We start from the raw sequence: 15,495 nt of genomic DNA on the forward strand, positions 1-15,495 counted from the left end.
GGTCGTCACACTAATTCGATAGCGATTGAAAAGAGATTAGAAGACATGTAAACTACTCGTAGATTCTGCAAATTTAAATTGAAAAATAAGCACAACAAACAAAGTTGCAAAATATAGAGTCCAAGATGAACGTATAAAAGATAAATTATTTCTCATTATAAGCGTTTAAAATCTCGCCACCAGTTCTTTTTCCTTTCGATGACATTGTTCCTTTCCACGTAGGTCAATAAAACACAATATTTGAATGCTTCCGCACTCCACTTATTTAGAAGGGGAAACTTCTTTGTATCGTAAAAATACTTCTCAAGTCGAGCTTGCACATGCATATCGTTCCATTTTTTAAGAGCAGATTGTTGAGGAGTAAGTGGGAATCTCAACTGTCCAATTCTTGAATCTAGAACCGAAACCTTCTTCAGTTCACGAAGTAATTTACCTGTATCGTTGATCGAAGCACTTGGTGTGAAATAGTGTAAAATTAACTTTTTAACGTTGTCCAAAACACAAAAACTTTTGTTATCCATCCATTGTAAAAATCGCCTGGTGACATCATTTGAGTGGGAGAAGCATTAGATGGGTAGTGGGCTTCCTCGTCCTCGTCAATTTTCAATACAACTCCAAGATGTGAGGACTAAGCTTAACCATTTTGCCCGATGTTATTGCAAACATATGGCGTGCCAACTTCATATTTTAAAGCGCTGACATGTTTAGTTCAAGAACCTTGGTATATCTGAAAGCATTGTTGTGATAAGTGCGCATCATCCTCTCAAAAGCAGACCCTTGCTGCTCTAACATGTTTGCAAAGCGATGAAACGGTTCATCTCTTGCTTCAGTGATTGAAGAACTTGTTGTATAGTGGTGGTCTTTCATATATGGATGTTTTCCGATTGAGGCAAAGAGCAAACTGTGCTTGACCAAGTTGACAGAATTACCACCATTCCAGATATGCATATCATTAAGGAACTTGACATAACGAAATATCAAGTTTTTCATTTTCATAAAGTTGAATTGACATAATCTTTGTAGTATTTGGATTCAAGAACACTAAACCAAAATATAGAAATACCTTCAGCCGGGACTTCTACTTCATAGGGCAAAATACCTATAAGTCATTTTGAAACTACCCCTTTATCAAAGGGTACGTGTGATTTTGGGTAAATCTCTATTAAGCAACGGTTGTTGTGATATTTAACCCTCTTGAATCTACTCTCTACCCACATAGTGAAGCATTTTTGCTGAGGTGCTAAATTGAGCCAAGGAATAAGTATATTGTTTGCTAAATCATGGGAGAATTTTCAAAATGAAGCACTTCTACGAGTGACGTATATCATCCCAAGTTACTATGCAAGGTATATATATAGCTATATCAAATGCTCAAAATTGATCAATGATTATTATACCCACCAACACGAGCAAACCGAAACATAAACTCCAACCGAATGAGCGAGCACTAGCATCATTCTTCTTCCCACTGTGTGAGGAGCTAGATGAGCTTGATGTGCTAGAAGAAGTGGAAGCACTTTTCAAACTACTTTCTTCTCCATTGGTTGTACCAGTTTCAGTAAAGTTATACTTGGTTCCCTCTGAATCCAAACTTCCATCCCAGCAATACCTTTCAAAACACTGTTTACATTGTTCCGATTGTTCCTCTCCATTCCTTTCCTGCTGTCTTCTAATGATTGCACATCCAACACAAGCTGGCCATTCTGGGTCCAAGGTCAAGTTGTTTCTCGAGGCAACTTCAAAACCGTTTTGAATTATTGGATTCCTTTCATCGTCATCATACAGCAATTTGAATGTCGATGTGTTTGTCCAATACGAAAATGGTCTGTTGGCAATGTATACAATCAATGGTGAATCATAAACAGTGTATGAACTAGACAGATTACCGTTACTGCTATTGTTGTGAAGCAATGATGATAAGTTCTTTGCATCGCATCCAAAAAACGTAGGTCTAGCAGTCAAGTTCAAATTGATGAATGAGTTTGCGTCTGGCACATATGGGAAAATGGTACCATTACCTGCATTCACAAATTGTCTTTCATAGCTTTTTATAAGCGAGGTACCATTAGGCCAGTTACCATCAGTATCGGCTGAATTGTCAAATGCAAATACAACATCAACATCACGAGCAGGTTGAGTGAGCGGCCACAATGGGACATTCTGTCCATCTTCACCACCATCAACCAAGACCAAAGTTTCATTGCCGGCCAAATTACTTGATGTTCCAACGGTGGTATCGTAAAATGGATTAGGATCATACACTGCAACATCATTCTCATGATTACTCACACGATCCAATAACGAAGTGACAACCTTCTTCACAATTGATGGCAAGGATGTAGTATTGATCTGCAACAAGAATTGATTAAATAAAGTCGATGAAGTACCCATAATATATCCAGCATTATCATAACCACCAATGCATGTTCCATTTGAATCGCCATCACTCAATTCTGTACCTAAGTATTTGATCTTTGCGAATTGGTAAATACTCTTGTCAAAACTTCCCATCTCAAATGGATTAAACTCTGACAAACTTGAATTCAAATTGATAATCTTGGTTCCCTCTGCTCTAGTATCACTAATAAATATTGGGAATGGCATTTCATGGTTTTTGAACACGTCCCAATCCTGAACCGAACTGAAAGTTAACGATGCTCCTGTGTCATTAAGTGTAGTAAGAAATTGGTGTGATAATGCTCTTCCCCAGATATCGGTAAAAGATAAATCGTATCCAGCATCCTCTTTGTCATCTATATCGTCTAAAATTCCTTTATAATACTCATATGTCTTGACCACGTTTATTCCACCGTAATTGACAATAGAATGTTTCAAGTTCCAAATGTCAGTCTTTTGATTAACAATATCCTGGACTGAAGTAAAATTGTTGAAAACGATAGAACCAACTAACCAACTTCCACCAGATAAACCGGCAACATAAGTACTGGCTTGAAGTAATCCATTCAATCCGCTGGCGTTCCCCCCTTTGAGGCCAGTAGTTCTCTCATCTAAAGCACTCATCTGACCTGCTCCATTTAACATAGCACGATAACCACCACCAGAGAATGCAAGCCCAATGTGAATGCTTCTATTCAAGTTTCCATAATCCTCTGGATTGATATCTGACATATTAGCATACTTGAGAAACTCGACAAGCTTTTCATCCGTCACTTTATCTCTTCCACTAAGCCATGACCTCTCTTCTTCTGATATACTATCCGCAACTCTCAAAATATCAGAGCTTGGGCATTGCACTTTTCCCGGAGCATACGAATCTGTCGGAGACCAAGATTGTGTGGTGGAAATAAATGTTAACGCCGAGAAAACAATTTTACACCAATGCATTTGTAGGAATTGCAACTGAGTCAATGATAAGAAAATGGGTGATACAATTCTAATCTATTGCTTTCAAAATATCTATGTAATTGGTCTATAAACACACGCAGGAGTTTAGTTGGTTTATATATAAATTCTTCCGGAGCTAAACGAAACTAGACCCGACGATTTGCCCGTTGCAGCCGAAATAAACATTGTCTTCTTATTTCTGCGGAACAATATAACTCCGCTTTTAAGCCACTAAATGATGGATGGTTTCATTAAAGCTCTCTCTCAATGTTAATAATAGGATGCTTTCGGCTGAATCTAAACTAAAAAACTGTGATCAGTGGTGAGAAAAGGCAATGTTGAAAATCACAGGGTAGTCGGTTATACAAGTGATCACTTTCACTATCAACCAAAAACAAAAGTAAATACATGCATCTCTATTAAGCATGGCATAGGTTCAGTGGACATGTCGCCCAATTTGATTGGTTACAGGAACGATTTCTCCATGAACCTGGTGCGATGTCAGTCGATCCCGGCAACCTCACAATCATACATGATGTACGACTATTTTTGATGACAAACTTTTTTTATCCCTCTATAGCCTATTTACTCATCTAAAATTGTTGAAATACAAGCAAGCTCACAATAGCCAACGAACCCAACCATAAAGTCCAGCTAAACGAAATCATGTTTGCTCCACTTACTTTTGTACCCTCATTGCCACTTGTAGTACCTTCATCGGTGAAGTTCAACCTATTTTCATCGTCAGCATCCAAGCTTCCGTCCCAACAGTATCTTTCAAAACATCTCTTACATTGTTCAGTTTGTTCTTCTCCATTTCTTTCTTGCAGTCTTCTAATGATTGCACATCCGACACAAGCTGGCCATTCTGGATCCAAAGTCAAATTGTGTCTTGAAGCAACCTCGAATCCATTTCTAATGATTGAGTTACGTTCGTCGTCATCATACAGCAATTTGAATGTCGATGTGTTTGACCAGTACGAGAATGGACGATTGGCAGTGTAAACAATCAATGGTGAATCGTAAACGGTGTAGGAACTAGATTGATTGCTATAAGAACTGATGTTTCGATGTTGAAGCAATGATGACAAGTTTCTGGCATCGCATCCAAAAAATGTTGGTCTAGCAGTAAGGTTCAAATTGACAAATGTGTTTACATCAGGAACATAAGGGAAAATGGTTCCATTCCCAGTTTCGGAAAATTGCCTGTCAAAAGTTTGAGTTAATGAAGTTCCATTTGGCCAGTATTCATTAGTATCTGCCGAATTGTCAAATGCAAAGATAACATCAACGTTTCTAACTGGTTGAATCAAAGGAGACAATGGGATATTTTGACCATCTTCACCACCGTCAACGAGGGTTAATGTCTCATTGTTGGCAATATGAGATGAGGTACCCACATCTGTCTTGTAAAACGGATTTGGTTCATATACAGCTACATCATCCTCCTCTTTATCCACCTTTTTCAATATTGAGCTGACAATAGATTTAATTGCTGAGGACAATGAAGTTGTGTTAATTTGCAACACAAATTGATTAAACAAAGTTGAAGATGTTCCCATGATGTATCCAGCATTATCAAACCCACCAATACATGTTCCGTTTGAATCTCCATCCTCTAAATCAGTACCCAAGTACTTTATTTTAGTGAATTGGTACAAACTGGCATCATAACTTCCCATCTCAAATGGGTTAAACTCAGTCAAAGTTGAATTGAGATTAATAATTTGACTATTTGGTGATCTAGTATCACTAACAAATATTGGGAATGGCATTTCATAGTTCTTAAACACATCCCAGTCTTGAACAGAGCTCATTGTGAGGGAAGCACCTGTATCATTGAGGGTAGTGAGAAATTGATGAGCCAATGCTCTTCCCCACGTATCGGTCAAGGATAATTCATATCCAGCATCTTCCTTCTTGTTTAAGTCATCTGAAATACCCTTGTAGTATTTATAGGTTTTATAAACATTCAATCCACCATAATTTACAATAGAATGTTTCAAGTTCCAAATGTCAGTTTTATGATCAACAATATCCTGGACTGAGGTGAAGTTGTTGAAAACAATAGATCCGACTAACCAACTTCCACCAGATAACCCTGCAATATAAGTACTGGCTTGAAGCAATCCGTTCAATCCTTTTGCCTTTCCACCGTCTGGACTTTTGGTTCTTTCATCTAAAGCACTTAATTGACCTGCTCCGTTTAACATAGCACGATAACCACCACCAGAGAATGCAAGCCCAATGTGAATGCTTCTATTCAAGTTTCCATAATCCTCTGGATTGATATCTGACATATTAGCGTACTTGAGAAAGTCAACAATCTTTTCATTAGTAACTTCATCTCTCCCACTTAACCAATCACGTTCTTCTTCTGAGATACTATCGGCAACTCTCAAAATATCAGAGCTAGGACATTCTATGCGTCCAGGTGCATATGAATCGGTTGGAGACCAACAATGTGATAGTGATATTACGGAGATGATCCAAATTAATATTTGATAGGTTTGCATTGTGGCTAGACTAAGGCTATTTAGAGTTTATTGGCAGAAAAAATTGAAACAAACAGTCTTAGTGGAGTCTCTTGGGGTTGATATAGGTCAGTTTCGATTTTTTTACGATGATGAAAAGTCATCATTTCCGAAGAACTTGTGGACATTATATAGAACAATAGAGGAAATAAAGAATGTTACATAAATACCAACAGAAGCAACACAAAGTCAACACTTCGAATTCGAAAAAAAAAATTTCGTTTTGTTAACATCTCTTTGTTAACAAAACGGGTGATATATGTAAGAACTAAAAACCTTTGGTCATATGGTTTGTAATCAAGCAACGTTTGAACGCGTTAATTTTCTATCTAAGCCACCCCACAAATTTTAATTGCTTTTTGCTTTCTTTCCTTGTCTAATTCAAAGCCATCTTTGGTACTACTTCCACTAAGCCATGACCTCTCTTCTTCTGATATACTATCCGCAACTCTCAAAATGTCAGAACTTGGACATTGCACTTTCCCAAGAGCATATTAACCCGTTGGAGACCAATATTGAGATAATGATATGAAGAAAAGAACCCAAAACAATATATGATACTGATGTATTGTCGTTGGTGTTTGCTATCTTTTGACTATTTGCTGTAGGGCGATGATATGGGTTAATGAACAAACACTCCTAATAGCCTTCTGTTTACGAAAACGAAAAAGTGTAAATAGGCAAAGGGTGTCTTCAATTACATCACAACTACTATATAGTGAATAAAACTGTCAAAAATGCAAACAGAAGAGTTGTTACACAAATGCAATACGAAATTACACAAGCTTACTAACAAAAGGGAATATGTAAAAAGAAAAGATTTATTACACAGCGAAGGAGAAAATGAGAAACTAAAAATAAATCGAACTGGGTTTTGTCCAATCGAGCACAAATTTTGAATTATAAAATGCCAGCTAAGCCTCCATATAATCACCATAGAGTCCACTACCACATTAGTTGCGTTCTATTTTTACAATTGAGGTTTCCTAGAAAAGCTTCGGTTAATACCGCATTTGTTTAGCATATTAACATCAAGAAGAAAACAGAGGGACAAGATTAAAACAACAAGGTATCGTCTTGAGGAGACAATCCTCACTGCAGTTTAAGGCCCTGGAATGAGTACTTGAAGGTGACCGAAACCAGGATTGGATGAAGGAATCATTAGAGGCATTTGTAGTGGAAATGTGAACAAAACAAAAAAAGTGACGCAAATAACAATAAAAACTTTGTCGGTATGAAAGGTGAAATGGTTTCACTTCATGACAATGAAAGTACTGAACCCTATTTATAGCATCATTTTTAAAGCCAATCACAGCTCGATAGAAGTTGCCTTTTTCTTTGTCATAATTGCTTTCGAGAGCTTGTTCCCATTACCTTTGACTTTCTCTGTTCGTTTTGCATTGTGACTTCCAATTCCAGATCTCACATAAGATTATGCAAGAACAAAGTTCAAAAAGTCTTAGCTTACCTTACAAAGGTGAGTTTTTCGTTTTGACGTTTGTTTCTTTCATCGTATCTGTTACGAGCACTCATATTATGTACTCCTAACTGCGCTATTGTCATGCCGAAATACCACAAAAAGAAATAAACTCCGCGTCTGAGACGGAAAAATAATCCTTACAACGAAAACCTTTGTCATACGGCGTTTAATAGTTTACAATATTCCAATATCTCAGTGTTCGTCTAAAAACTTTTGGCAACTTCAAAGATATGATGCAAAGCCGTTAGTTTAAGCAGTTTCAGTAGTTTTCTTTGTCGCTTTAATTTCACCACACCAGGTATATCCAAAAAAGACTCTTGTGTTTTCATATCTGATTTAGTTAATGATGTTAAGTATTGGTCCATGAACCTTATTTATGAGCTTAATTTCCTTTACAGATCATTATTCGATGAGACAGTGTTCAGCACCAAGACATTTTAAATTGTGCGATCTCGCCTAGATACTAGACATGTAGCCCAAAACTGATGCATATGAGAATGCAAACCTCTTTCTCCAATTGGTAGGAATTTACATTTATAGAACCGGCATTTGAGTGTATCGTTATCCCGAGGGAAATGTTGAATCTATTGATGGACATGGCATTTCGTTTATATACGCCATGCAAAATGTGCTACAATAGTGTAATGATGTAATAATGGCTAAAAATGAGGTTGTTCTGTGACATCCAGAGCCATAGTCACTAGTTTTTTGGAGTAATGGGATGCTATAGAGTGTATAAGATGTGCATGATAATTCACGGACATTACCTTTTGTGATTTGTGATTATATATTCCAGCTTTTTCAAATCGCTAGTTTATTTACACACAAGTAAAGCAGTATAATAACCAACTAGCTAAAGAACGCTTTCAATGTTGTTGATATTTACATTATCTTAGTTTGAGTCCTTTAAAAGTAGCAAATTACATCAAATATAAGTATTTTGTCGAGTTAGTGTGTATATATTCTTTTCTTTAAATTGCTGCAAATTTTATAGAAAAGAAGAATTCAGAAAGTCTGCTAATAAACTGCTAAATTCTTTTTAACTGATTTTCATCAACTATATATGAGTAGTCTGGTGATGTTCGGCAGTGGGAGTGCGACAACAGACCCATTCTTGATGATTTTATTTTAATTATTGAGAGGATGGACAACAGCTCCAAACAAAGTAACACGTAACCTGCTTGGAAAAGAAACATTTACTCTTGAACACCATAATTACTAAGCCCTCGCTCATTGTTTCACGTCCAATTGTCACAGCCGTGATTGTAACTACTTGTTCCATTTCCCCTCAATTAAAAATGATTCGCACAGTAATTTAAGGCGGGGAATTTCTTCAATGCATTGTTAGAGAGAAGATTCAATTCTCTGAGTCCTAAAAGTCGGGGTAATTGAGTCACACACTTTAAACCACAAGAGCCTTATGGTCGTATTCTTATTGTCTATTTATACGATGCTACGTTGTACTATAATATATCGAGGCTGTAGTTGTAAAGGTCGCTGATCCCAGAACCGCGGTTACAAAAAAATAAAACTAACCGACCTCTTTCAACACAATGCTTTACCGCTTCTTGCATCTGACTTTTTTCACCACACATTGTCATCCCAAACCACTCACACTTCATCAACAACCACCATTCAAGATGACAATGGGTCCAGAATCAGACCTTATAGGAAACCTTCGTGACTACGTAGCTCCAGCTTATCGCGGCGGCAAGACCTCAGTATGGCATAGACTTCCCATAACAAGAAGATCAGCAGTGTTTATTTTACTCTTTTTGGGAAATATGGGAGAGCTTCGAGTCCTTCTAACCAAGAGATCATCCAAACTAAGAAACTTCCCAGGTCATGTGGCATTACCAGGTGGTAAAGCAGACAATGGACTTGAATCGGAATGGATGGTGAGTCGAAGAGAAATGCATGAAGAAATTGGTTTGTCATCAAATGACGATGCTTTGGCGAAATTGGGAATCAGTATAGAGCATATCACGTTATTACCAAGCTATCTATCTCGTACATTTTCATGTGTTAGACCATGTGTTGGGTTTATGAAGTTTAGCAACGAGGGTGACGTCGAAGCTACAATTGCATCAAAATTGAATCTTGTTTTAAACCCGGGGGAGAGCTCTTCAATATTTTCATGTCCGTTAAAAGATTTCTTATATCCCGCGGTTGATGAACCGGCAAGAGAAGCGTTGGAAAGAGTTTCATACCATATGAAATGGGGCGGTATACCCTGGTCCTTGAGATCATACACATTTTTGCAAAACAATCCTAATGAAGTTGAATGGTTGAAACATATTAAAGATCTATCAGCACTGGAAGATGAAGAGTTGGGGGAAGAGTTGGACATGTCCGACAAGGGTAGGATAACACCCCCAGATGCTACTCCTTTGAGGTCCATTTCGCCCTCCAGATCTAGATCACCCACAAGAAGTACCTCACTACAACCAAAGGATAGGAAGAAGAATAAGGATTTATCATCTTGGGGAAGACTTGGATCTCGTACAGATGAAGAGACAAACGAGAAAATATACGACGTTTGGGGACTCACGGCCAACATCCTTCATGACTTGAGCGAGATTGTTTATACGAGAGACAGAATTGGAAAAAGACAAATTGGAGAAGAAGAAATGATCTATTGTCTTCATGAATTTGGTCATCTCATGCAACAAAAGGAAAGAAGTGATGCTGAAGTTAAATTGATCCATTCATCAAATACACCTGCTTCTGGTGAGTCCGAGTTTGGATTTAATCTGATCCTACCCCCAGAGGAATTCAATAGATTAAAAAATTGTATAAATTATAAGACATAGATTATGAAGATGATTAATTGTAGTAAGCTTTCTTTATGAATTGGGTGCGAAACAAATCATTGAAGCACGAAAATGTTTCGAACCAAATCCTACACTTCACCATGAGCACAATGCCCACAATCGATCAGCATGACAAGACCATCCAACTCCTCGATCTACTAAACGAGTACCAGGAATTAACCACCATCTATAGATTGCATTTCATAAATGGGTTTCTCAATTTAAGTCGAGCTAACTTTCAAAGTGAAAAGACCAAATTCGGCAAAGACACATTTGATATGAGGAGTTATGATGCTTGCAAGGTAGTTGGCGTAATTGGCGATGAATTCAATGTTATTGATAGGCGAGATGCTATAGTAGACTGTGATTTTGAAGATAGAAACGCCTTGGAATTACAGCAGGATACACAATTGAAGAACCGAAAGAAGAATGAAAAGCCCACCAAGACGGATAATGCCGCCAATACCTACAAAGATCCAATTTTACAGTTTGGTGCATTGACGCCTCCACAACTTAAAACCAGCCAAGAGGATTTTGATCGAGCTTTGAAATTGAGCGTTCAAATCATCAACATACGGCGTAAAATTGCCACTTTGACATCTGAATTAGAGAGTATATGATGGATAACCTTACATATGTGAGTAAATTACGCCCTCGCAAACTATTGCATGTAATTCTATACCTCTACATCACTGTACAAGTCACTATCATTCTCGTAATCTTCAGCATTAATTTCGGGCATGTCTTCATCTTCATCGGCATCCTCGTCATCACTAGCTTCACCACCACTCTTGTCTTTGCCATTCTCACCTTCAAATCTTGCTTTTTTTCTAAGTTTCTTTGCTTGCTTTTTATCAAGTTTGGCTTGTACGGCAGCCTGTTGTTTGGCTCTTCTCTCTTGTTTCAACTTCTCTTTTAATTTGTGCTTAGCATCAAGCTTTTGCGCTTCATCAACAGATTTTGATACAGATGAATGATAAAGTGTTTTTGATGATCCAACTAAACCTTCTTCAATCTTTAACAAAGACATATTTATTCTTGGTCCCAATTCAACCAATTTGATAGCTCTCTTTTTTGATGTAGTGATTGATTCTTGTTGCTGTGGCTGGTTCTCGTTTTGTTGAGACTGTCTCTTGAGGAATTCCTCATGTTGCACTTCAACTACCGCATCGTCCTCCACCTCACTATCAGAAGTCAAACCACCAATAGCATATGGATCCAAAATCAAGTCGGCAACATCCTGAGCATTGGTCATTTTGGGCAATTTTTTCTTCAAATTGTGATGGGATTGAATAAGTTTCTTGACACTTTTGCTCTCATCGACAAGTTTTGTATTTATGGAGTAATGCCTAAGTTCAATCTGTCCTGTAGTTTTATCCTTGGAGATGAGTAACACCCTCTTGATTGTGTTGACCTTAGTATTTTGTGGTTGAATTGGAGGAAACATATTTTGAAACATGGTAACCATCAACTTTTCATGCATAGGCATCTCGTTGACATTGTTGGAAAACCCATTCAAGACTAATAATGGCGGCTGGTGAAACTCTGCACTATCTTTACCAACCGACTTTGGATGTTTCAAGATCTTTCGGACATCTTTACATAAGGAGTAAGTGTTGACCATAAATTGCAATGTGGGACCTCTTGGTAATTTACCCATACGCAAAGTGATATTTCCCGATGAGGTTTGGTTGAAAATGAACAAGTCAGACACATGCAACGGACCACACATGACTATAAAGTCTTTTAATTTATTGGATTTACGTTCTCGCAAGTTGATGGCAGTATGTGGTTGCATGACATTTCTAAAGTCAGATACTAATTGAGATAATGAGTGATTTTTCAAAGATGAACCTAGATGGATCACCATTGACTTGGGTATTTTGGCAACTTCATCCTCACTAGGTTTCTGATGGGTTCTTCTCTTTGTTCTTCTCTTGGCCATGACGTTGTTGTGTAGCTCTTTTCGTAGCAGATGTGTAGAACACTGATGGAAAATAAATTCATCTCATCGGCTCACAAAGAAAAAAATCAAAAAGTTCATCTCAGCTAGCATCATCAACTTCACCACCAATCGGGAAAATGTCATCAAAGGGGGTACATAAAAAGAGCAAGTCATCCGATGCTACAAAGAAACTAGCAGAAAAGATCAAGAAGCAAGCTTTACTAAAGCAAAAACAATTACAGGAGTCAAAGGAATCATCACATGAAACAGATGGAGATAAAGATGCAAACTCATCTGTTGCATCTACCACAGAGACTACCATTGATCCCGATGCTGAGCTAAAATTCAACACATTTGCTGAATTAAACCTAGTTCCAGATTTGCTTGAAGCTATTCAGCAAATGAACTTTGCCAAGCCTACTCCCATTCAATCAGAAGCTATTCCCCATGCTCTTGAAGGGAAAGATATTATTGGTTTGGCAGTCACTGGTTCGGGTAAAACAGCAGCATTTGCAATTCCAATTTTGCAAGCCCTTTGGCACGCACAGACACCATATTTCGGTTTAGTTCTTGCTCCTACTAGAGAATTAGCATTTCAGATCAAAGACACATTTGACGCTCTTGGGGCCACAATGGGATTAAGGTCAGTATGTATTGTCGGTGGGATGGATATGATGGATCAGGCTAGAGATTTGATGAGAAAACCACACATTATAGTTGCAACACCGGGAAGAATTATGGATCATTTGGAACATACGAAGGGATTCAGCTTGAAGAATTTGAAATATCTTGTTATGGACGAAGCTGATCGATTGTTGGATATGGATTTTGGACCTGCATTGGATAAGATATTGAAAGTGATCCCACCAAAACGCACTACATACTTGTTTTCGGCAACGATGACCAACAAGATTGAAAAATTACAACGAGCCAGTTTACATAACCCAGTCAGAGTTGCAGTATCAACAAAATATCAAACTGCTGACAATTTAGTGCAATCGATGATGTTAGTCAACGATGGGTACAAGAACACAATTTTGATTCATTTGTTGAATGAGTTCATGGGGAAATCAATCATAGTGTTTACAAGGACTGTAGCACATGCACAAAGAACAGCATTGTTGGCACGAATATTGGGATTCAATGCAGTACCCTTACATGGTCAATTATCACAAGCTCAGAGATTGGGTTCATTGAACAAATTTAAATCTTCAAAAGCCAACATTTTGGTAGCTACTGATGTTGCCGCAAGAGGTTTGGATATACCTCTGGTTGATGTTGTCATAAACTATGATATTCCAACAGATTCAAAAGCATACATCCACAGAGTAGGGAGAACGGCTAGAGCAGGAAGATCTGGTAAATCTATCTCCTTAATCACACAATATGATTTGGAAATGTACTTGAGAATCGAAAATGCCTTGGGAAAGAAGCTCCCAAAGGAAGAGAAGCCTTCAAAAGAAGTGCTTGATGCATTGCACATTCATGTAGATAAAGCAACTGCTGAGGCTATTAGACAGACGAAGGAGATCCATGACAAGAGAGGCAAAAGGAGAAGAGACGATGATCGTGAAGAAAGGTGAACCTGAAACGAACATGTATTTGATAATTATTTATGTAAGAAATGAACCGGGCACTCGCCATAACCTTTTTTGTTGAACCAATCTTTGATGCATTTGTAGTGGAAAACACATAGACACTCTAATCTACCAACTTTATCTCCTGGCTTTAGATCCTCAAGACATATAACACATTCTTCCTCTTCAATTTTCTCTTGTGGTACAAGGGAGGTATCTACACTCGTACTTGCTGATTGGATTCCATCTATATTTTCGTATTGTGGTTTGGGAATTGGTGGTATATTATACACCAACATTTTGTTCTTAGGAGTCAGCTCGGGTGAGAATCTAGTTGAGTGGTCGGTATTGAAATCAAATGCTACGAGACACTCACTGATATGTTGTTCCTTGAACTTCTCAAAGTCGTCATTCGATATTAGCTCCACGTTTTTCCTATCGGAAATATACTCCTTCAATAGATCAGTTGCACAAACAGGACATAGGTTACTATCGCTTGCACCATCTTGATTTCGTCTATTCAATGATGTAGTCGATGAGGAGCACGGAAGTTGGTGTGTATGTTCTCGCGACGTGTACTTGATTCCGTTAGTGTTGTCTTCATCACTTTGATTCACTACTGAGTTTGGTTCATCAAATAAAGCTCGTCGAATCATGGTGATCTCATTGGCACATTCATCACAAGTCTTGTATATCTCATTCAGTTTTGATAATCGTACTCTTGATCTATTGCCATCGATATTTGGCTGGGATATGTCTGGAGGTGCTGCTATAGGCGTGTTGTCAAAATAATGCATCTCTCGAGATGAACAGTCGCCACATACTACTTTGCCACACTTTCTGCAGTGATGCCGCCTATGGAAAATACTGTAGGTCGTGTGACACAAGAAACACTCAGTCACCTCGTTATCGTCTTGCCAAACTGGCGTAACAAGTCTTCGTGGTGGCATCTTAATAAAAACCTACTATGTTATGTAGTTCAAGTATCCGAGTGGCAACTGTGGATCTGTATTTTTAAGAAAAAATGTGGGTTATAGTTCACCCCTTGTGATCTCCCTGTCCTCTCTTATCTTAAAGTAGTAAAATAATGATTCACAAAAGAATACCAAAGAATTTGTACACAGTTTCAAAAATACACGACTCGTCAATGTCGTCTGTTTTGTATTGTCATAAATTATGAAATAATGACAATATAAAACCATGAACTGAACACTACACCACTAGACCAATCCCTAATGTCGGATAGGCTAACGCAACTTCAAATATGTCTAGATCAACTTGTTGAGCAGTTTAATGCTACTGTACACTACGTCAATGTTCATGTAAAACCGGCATTGTTAGATGAGGATCCAACGTCAGTGTCAAACAGAGCAGCCAATGCACCAGTACCTCAACAACAACAACAACAGCAACAACAGCAACAACAGCAACAGCAATCACCACAGTCCGTACAGCAACTGCCGAAGGAAGAAGGCAATGAAGATTCCAAGGAATTGCTGAAACCACCTGAATCTACCGAAGAAGATTTTGAAAGCACGCTTGATGAATTGGCTACTGATATCGTTTTGAAAAGTAGACAAATAAACATGTTGATTGATTCATTACCAGGTATAGGTGTTACACCGGAAGTGCAGATGAAATTAATTGCCGATTTGAGTCAGGAGTTGAAGCAAGTAGAGCAGGAGAGACAAGAAAAGATTAAAGAAAAGGATGAGTTGTTGGCCAAAGTAGATGACTTGATCAAGGAGTTAGCTACAGGGATCTCGCAAACAAGGATGTAAATGTTTAAGAAATGTGTAAT

General features: G+C 38.0%; 9 protein-coding genes across 9 annotated transcripts; 4 read left to right on the forward strand and 5 right to left on the reverse strand. All coding sequences in view use genetic code 12, as the record gives it.

Annotated features, from left to right (window-relative positions):
- Positions 1-155: 155 nt before the first annotated feature.
- CORT_0G01280 (esterase) lies at positions 156-521 on the reverse strand (the record flags this gene model as incomplete). Its single annotated transcript, XM_003870894.1, has 1 exon — positions 156-521. The coding sequence occupies one exon, from the start codon at positions 519-521 to the stop codon at positions 156-158; it is 366 nt and encodes a 121-aa protein (XP_003870943.1).
- An 850-nt stretch (positions 522-1,371) lies between these two features.
- On the reverse strand, positions 1,372-3,345 carry CORT_0G01300 (hypothetical protein; the record flags this gene model as incomplete). The annotated part of the gene is made up of 1 exon (XM_003870895.1): positions 1,372-3,345. One exon carries the CDS (start codon positions 3,343-3,345, stop codon positions 1,372-1,374), a length of 1,974 nt encoding a protein of 657 aa, XP_003870944.1.
- A 593-nt stretch (positions 3,346-3,938) lies between these two features.
- Positions 3,939-5,861, reverse strand: CORT_0G01310 (Plb3 GPI-anchored cell surface phospholipase B; the record flags this gene model as incomplete). The annotated part of the gene is made up of 1 exon (XM_003870896.1): positions 3,939-5,861. The coding sequence occupies one exon, from the start codon at positions 5,859-5,861 to the stop codon at positions 3,939-3,941; it is 1,923 nt and encodes a 640-aa protein (XP_003870945.1).
- Positions 5,862-8,912: 3,051 nt separating this feature from the next.
- CORT_0G01320 (Pcd1 protein) lies at positions 8,913-10,172 on the forward strand (the record flags this gene model as incomplete). The annotated part of the gene is made up of 1 exon (XM_003870897.1): positions 8,913-10,172. The coding sequence occupies one exon, from the start codon at positions 8,913-8,915 to the stop codon at positions 10,170-10,172; it is 1,260 nt and encodes a 419-aa protein (XP_003870946.1).
- A 35-nt stretch (positions 10,173-10,207) lies between these two features.
- CORT_0G01330 (Vma22 protein) lies at positions 10,208-10,792 on the forward strand (the record flags this gene model as incomplete). The annotated part of the gene is made up of 1 exon (XM_003870898.1): positions 10,208-10,792. The coding sequence occupies one exon, from the start codon at positions 10,208-10,210 to the stop codon at positions 10,790-10,792; it is 585 nt and encodes a 194-aa protein (XP_003870947.1).
- A 56-nt stretch (positions 10,793-10,848) lies between these two features.
- CORT_0G01340 (hypothetical protein) lies at positions 10,849-12,117 on the reverse strand (the record flags this gene model as incomplete). The annotated part of the gene is made up of 1 exon (XM_003870899.1): positions 10,849-12,117. One exon carries the CDS (start codon positions 12,115-12,117, stop codon positions 10,849-10,851), a length of 1,269 nt encoding a protein of 422 aa, XP_003870948.1.
- Positions 12,118-12,254: 137 nt separating this feature from the next.
- On the forward strand, positions 12,255-13,700 carry CORT_0G01350 (Rrp3 protein; the record flags this gene model as incomplete). The annotated part of the gene is made up of 1 exon (XM_003870900.1): positions 12,255-13,700. The coding sequence occupies one exon, from the start codon at positions 12,255-12,257 to the stop codon at positions 13,698-13,700; it is 1,446 nt and encodes a 481-aa protein (XP_003870949.1).
- A 26-nt stretch (positions 13,701-13,726) lies between these two features.
- On the reverse strand, positions 13,727-14,644 carry CORT_0G01360 (Pib1 protein; the record flags this gene model as incomplete). The annotated part of the gene is made up of 1 exon (XM_003870901.1): positions 13,727-14,644. The coding sequence occupies one exon, from the start codon at positions 14,642-14,644 to the stop codon at positions 13,727-13,729; it is 918 nt and encodes a 305-aa protein (XP_003870950.1).
- A 285-nt stretch (positions 14,645-14,929) lies between these two features.
- On the forward strand, positions 14,930-15,475 carry CORT_0G01370 (Srb7 protein; the record flags this gene model as incomplete). Its single annotated transcript, XM_003870902.1, has 1 exon — positions 14,930-15,475. The coding sequence occupies one exon, from the start codon at positions 14,930-14,932 to the stop codon at positions 15,473-15,475; it is 546 nt and encodes a 181-aa protein (XP_003870951.1).
- Between the last annotated feature and the right edge of the window lie 20 nt (positions 15,476-15,495).

Source organism: Candida orthopsilosis (assembly GCF_000315875.1).
Source record: "Candida orthopsilosis Co 90-125, chromosome 7 draft sequence".
NCBI classification, from domain to species: Eukaryota; Fungi; Ascomycota; class Pichiomycetes; order Serinales; family Debaryomycetaceae; genus Lodderomyces; species Lodderomyces orthopsilosis.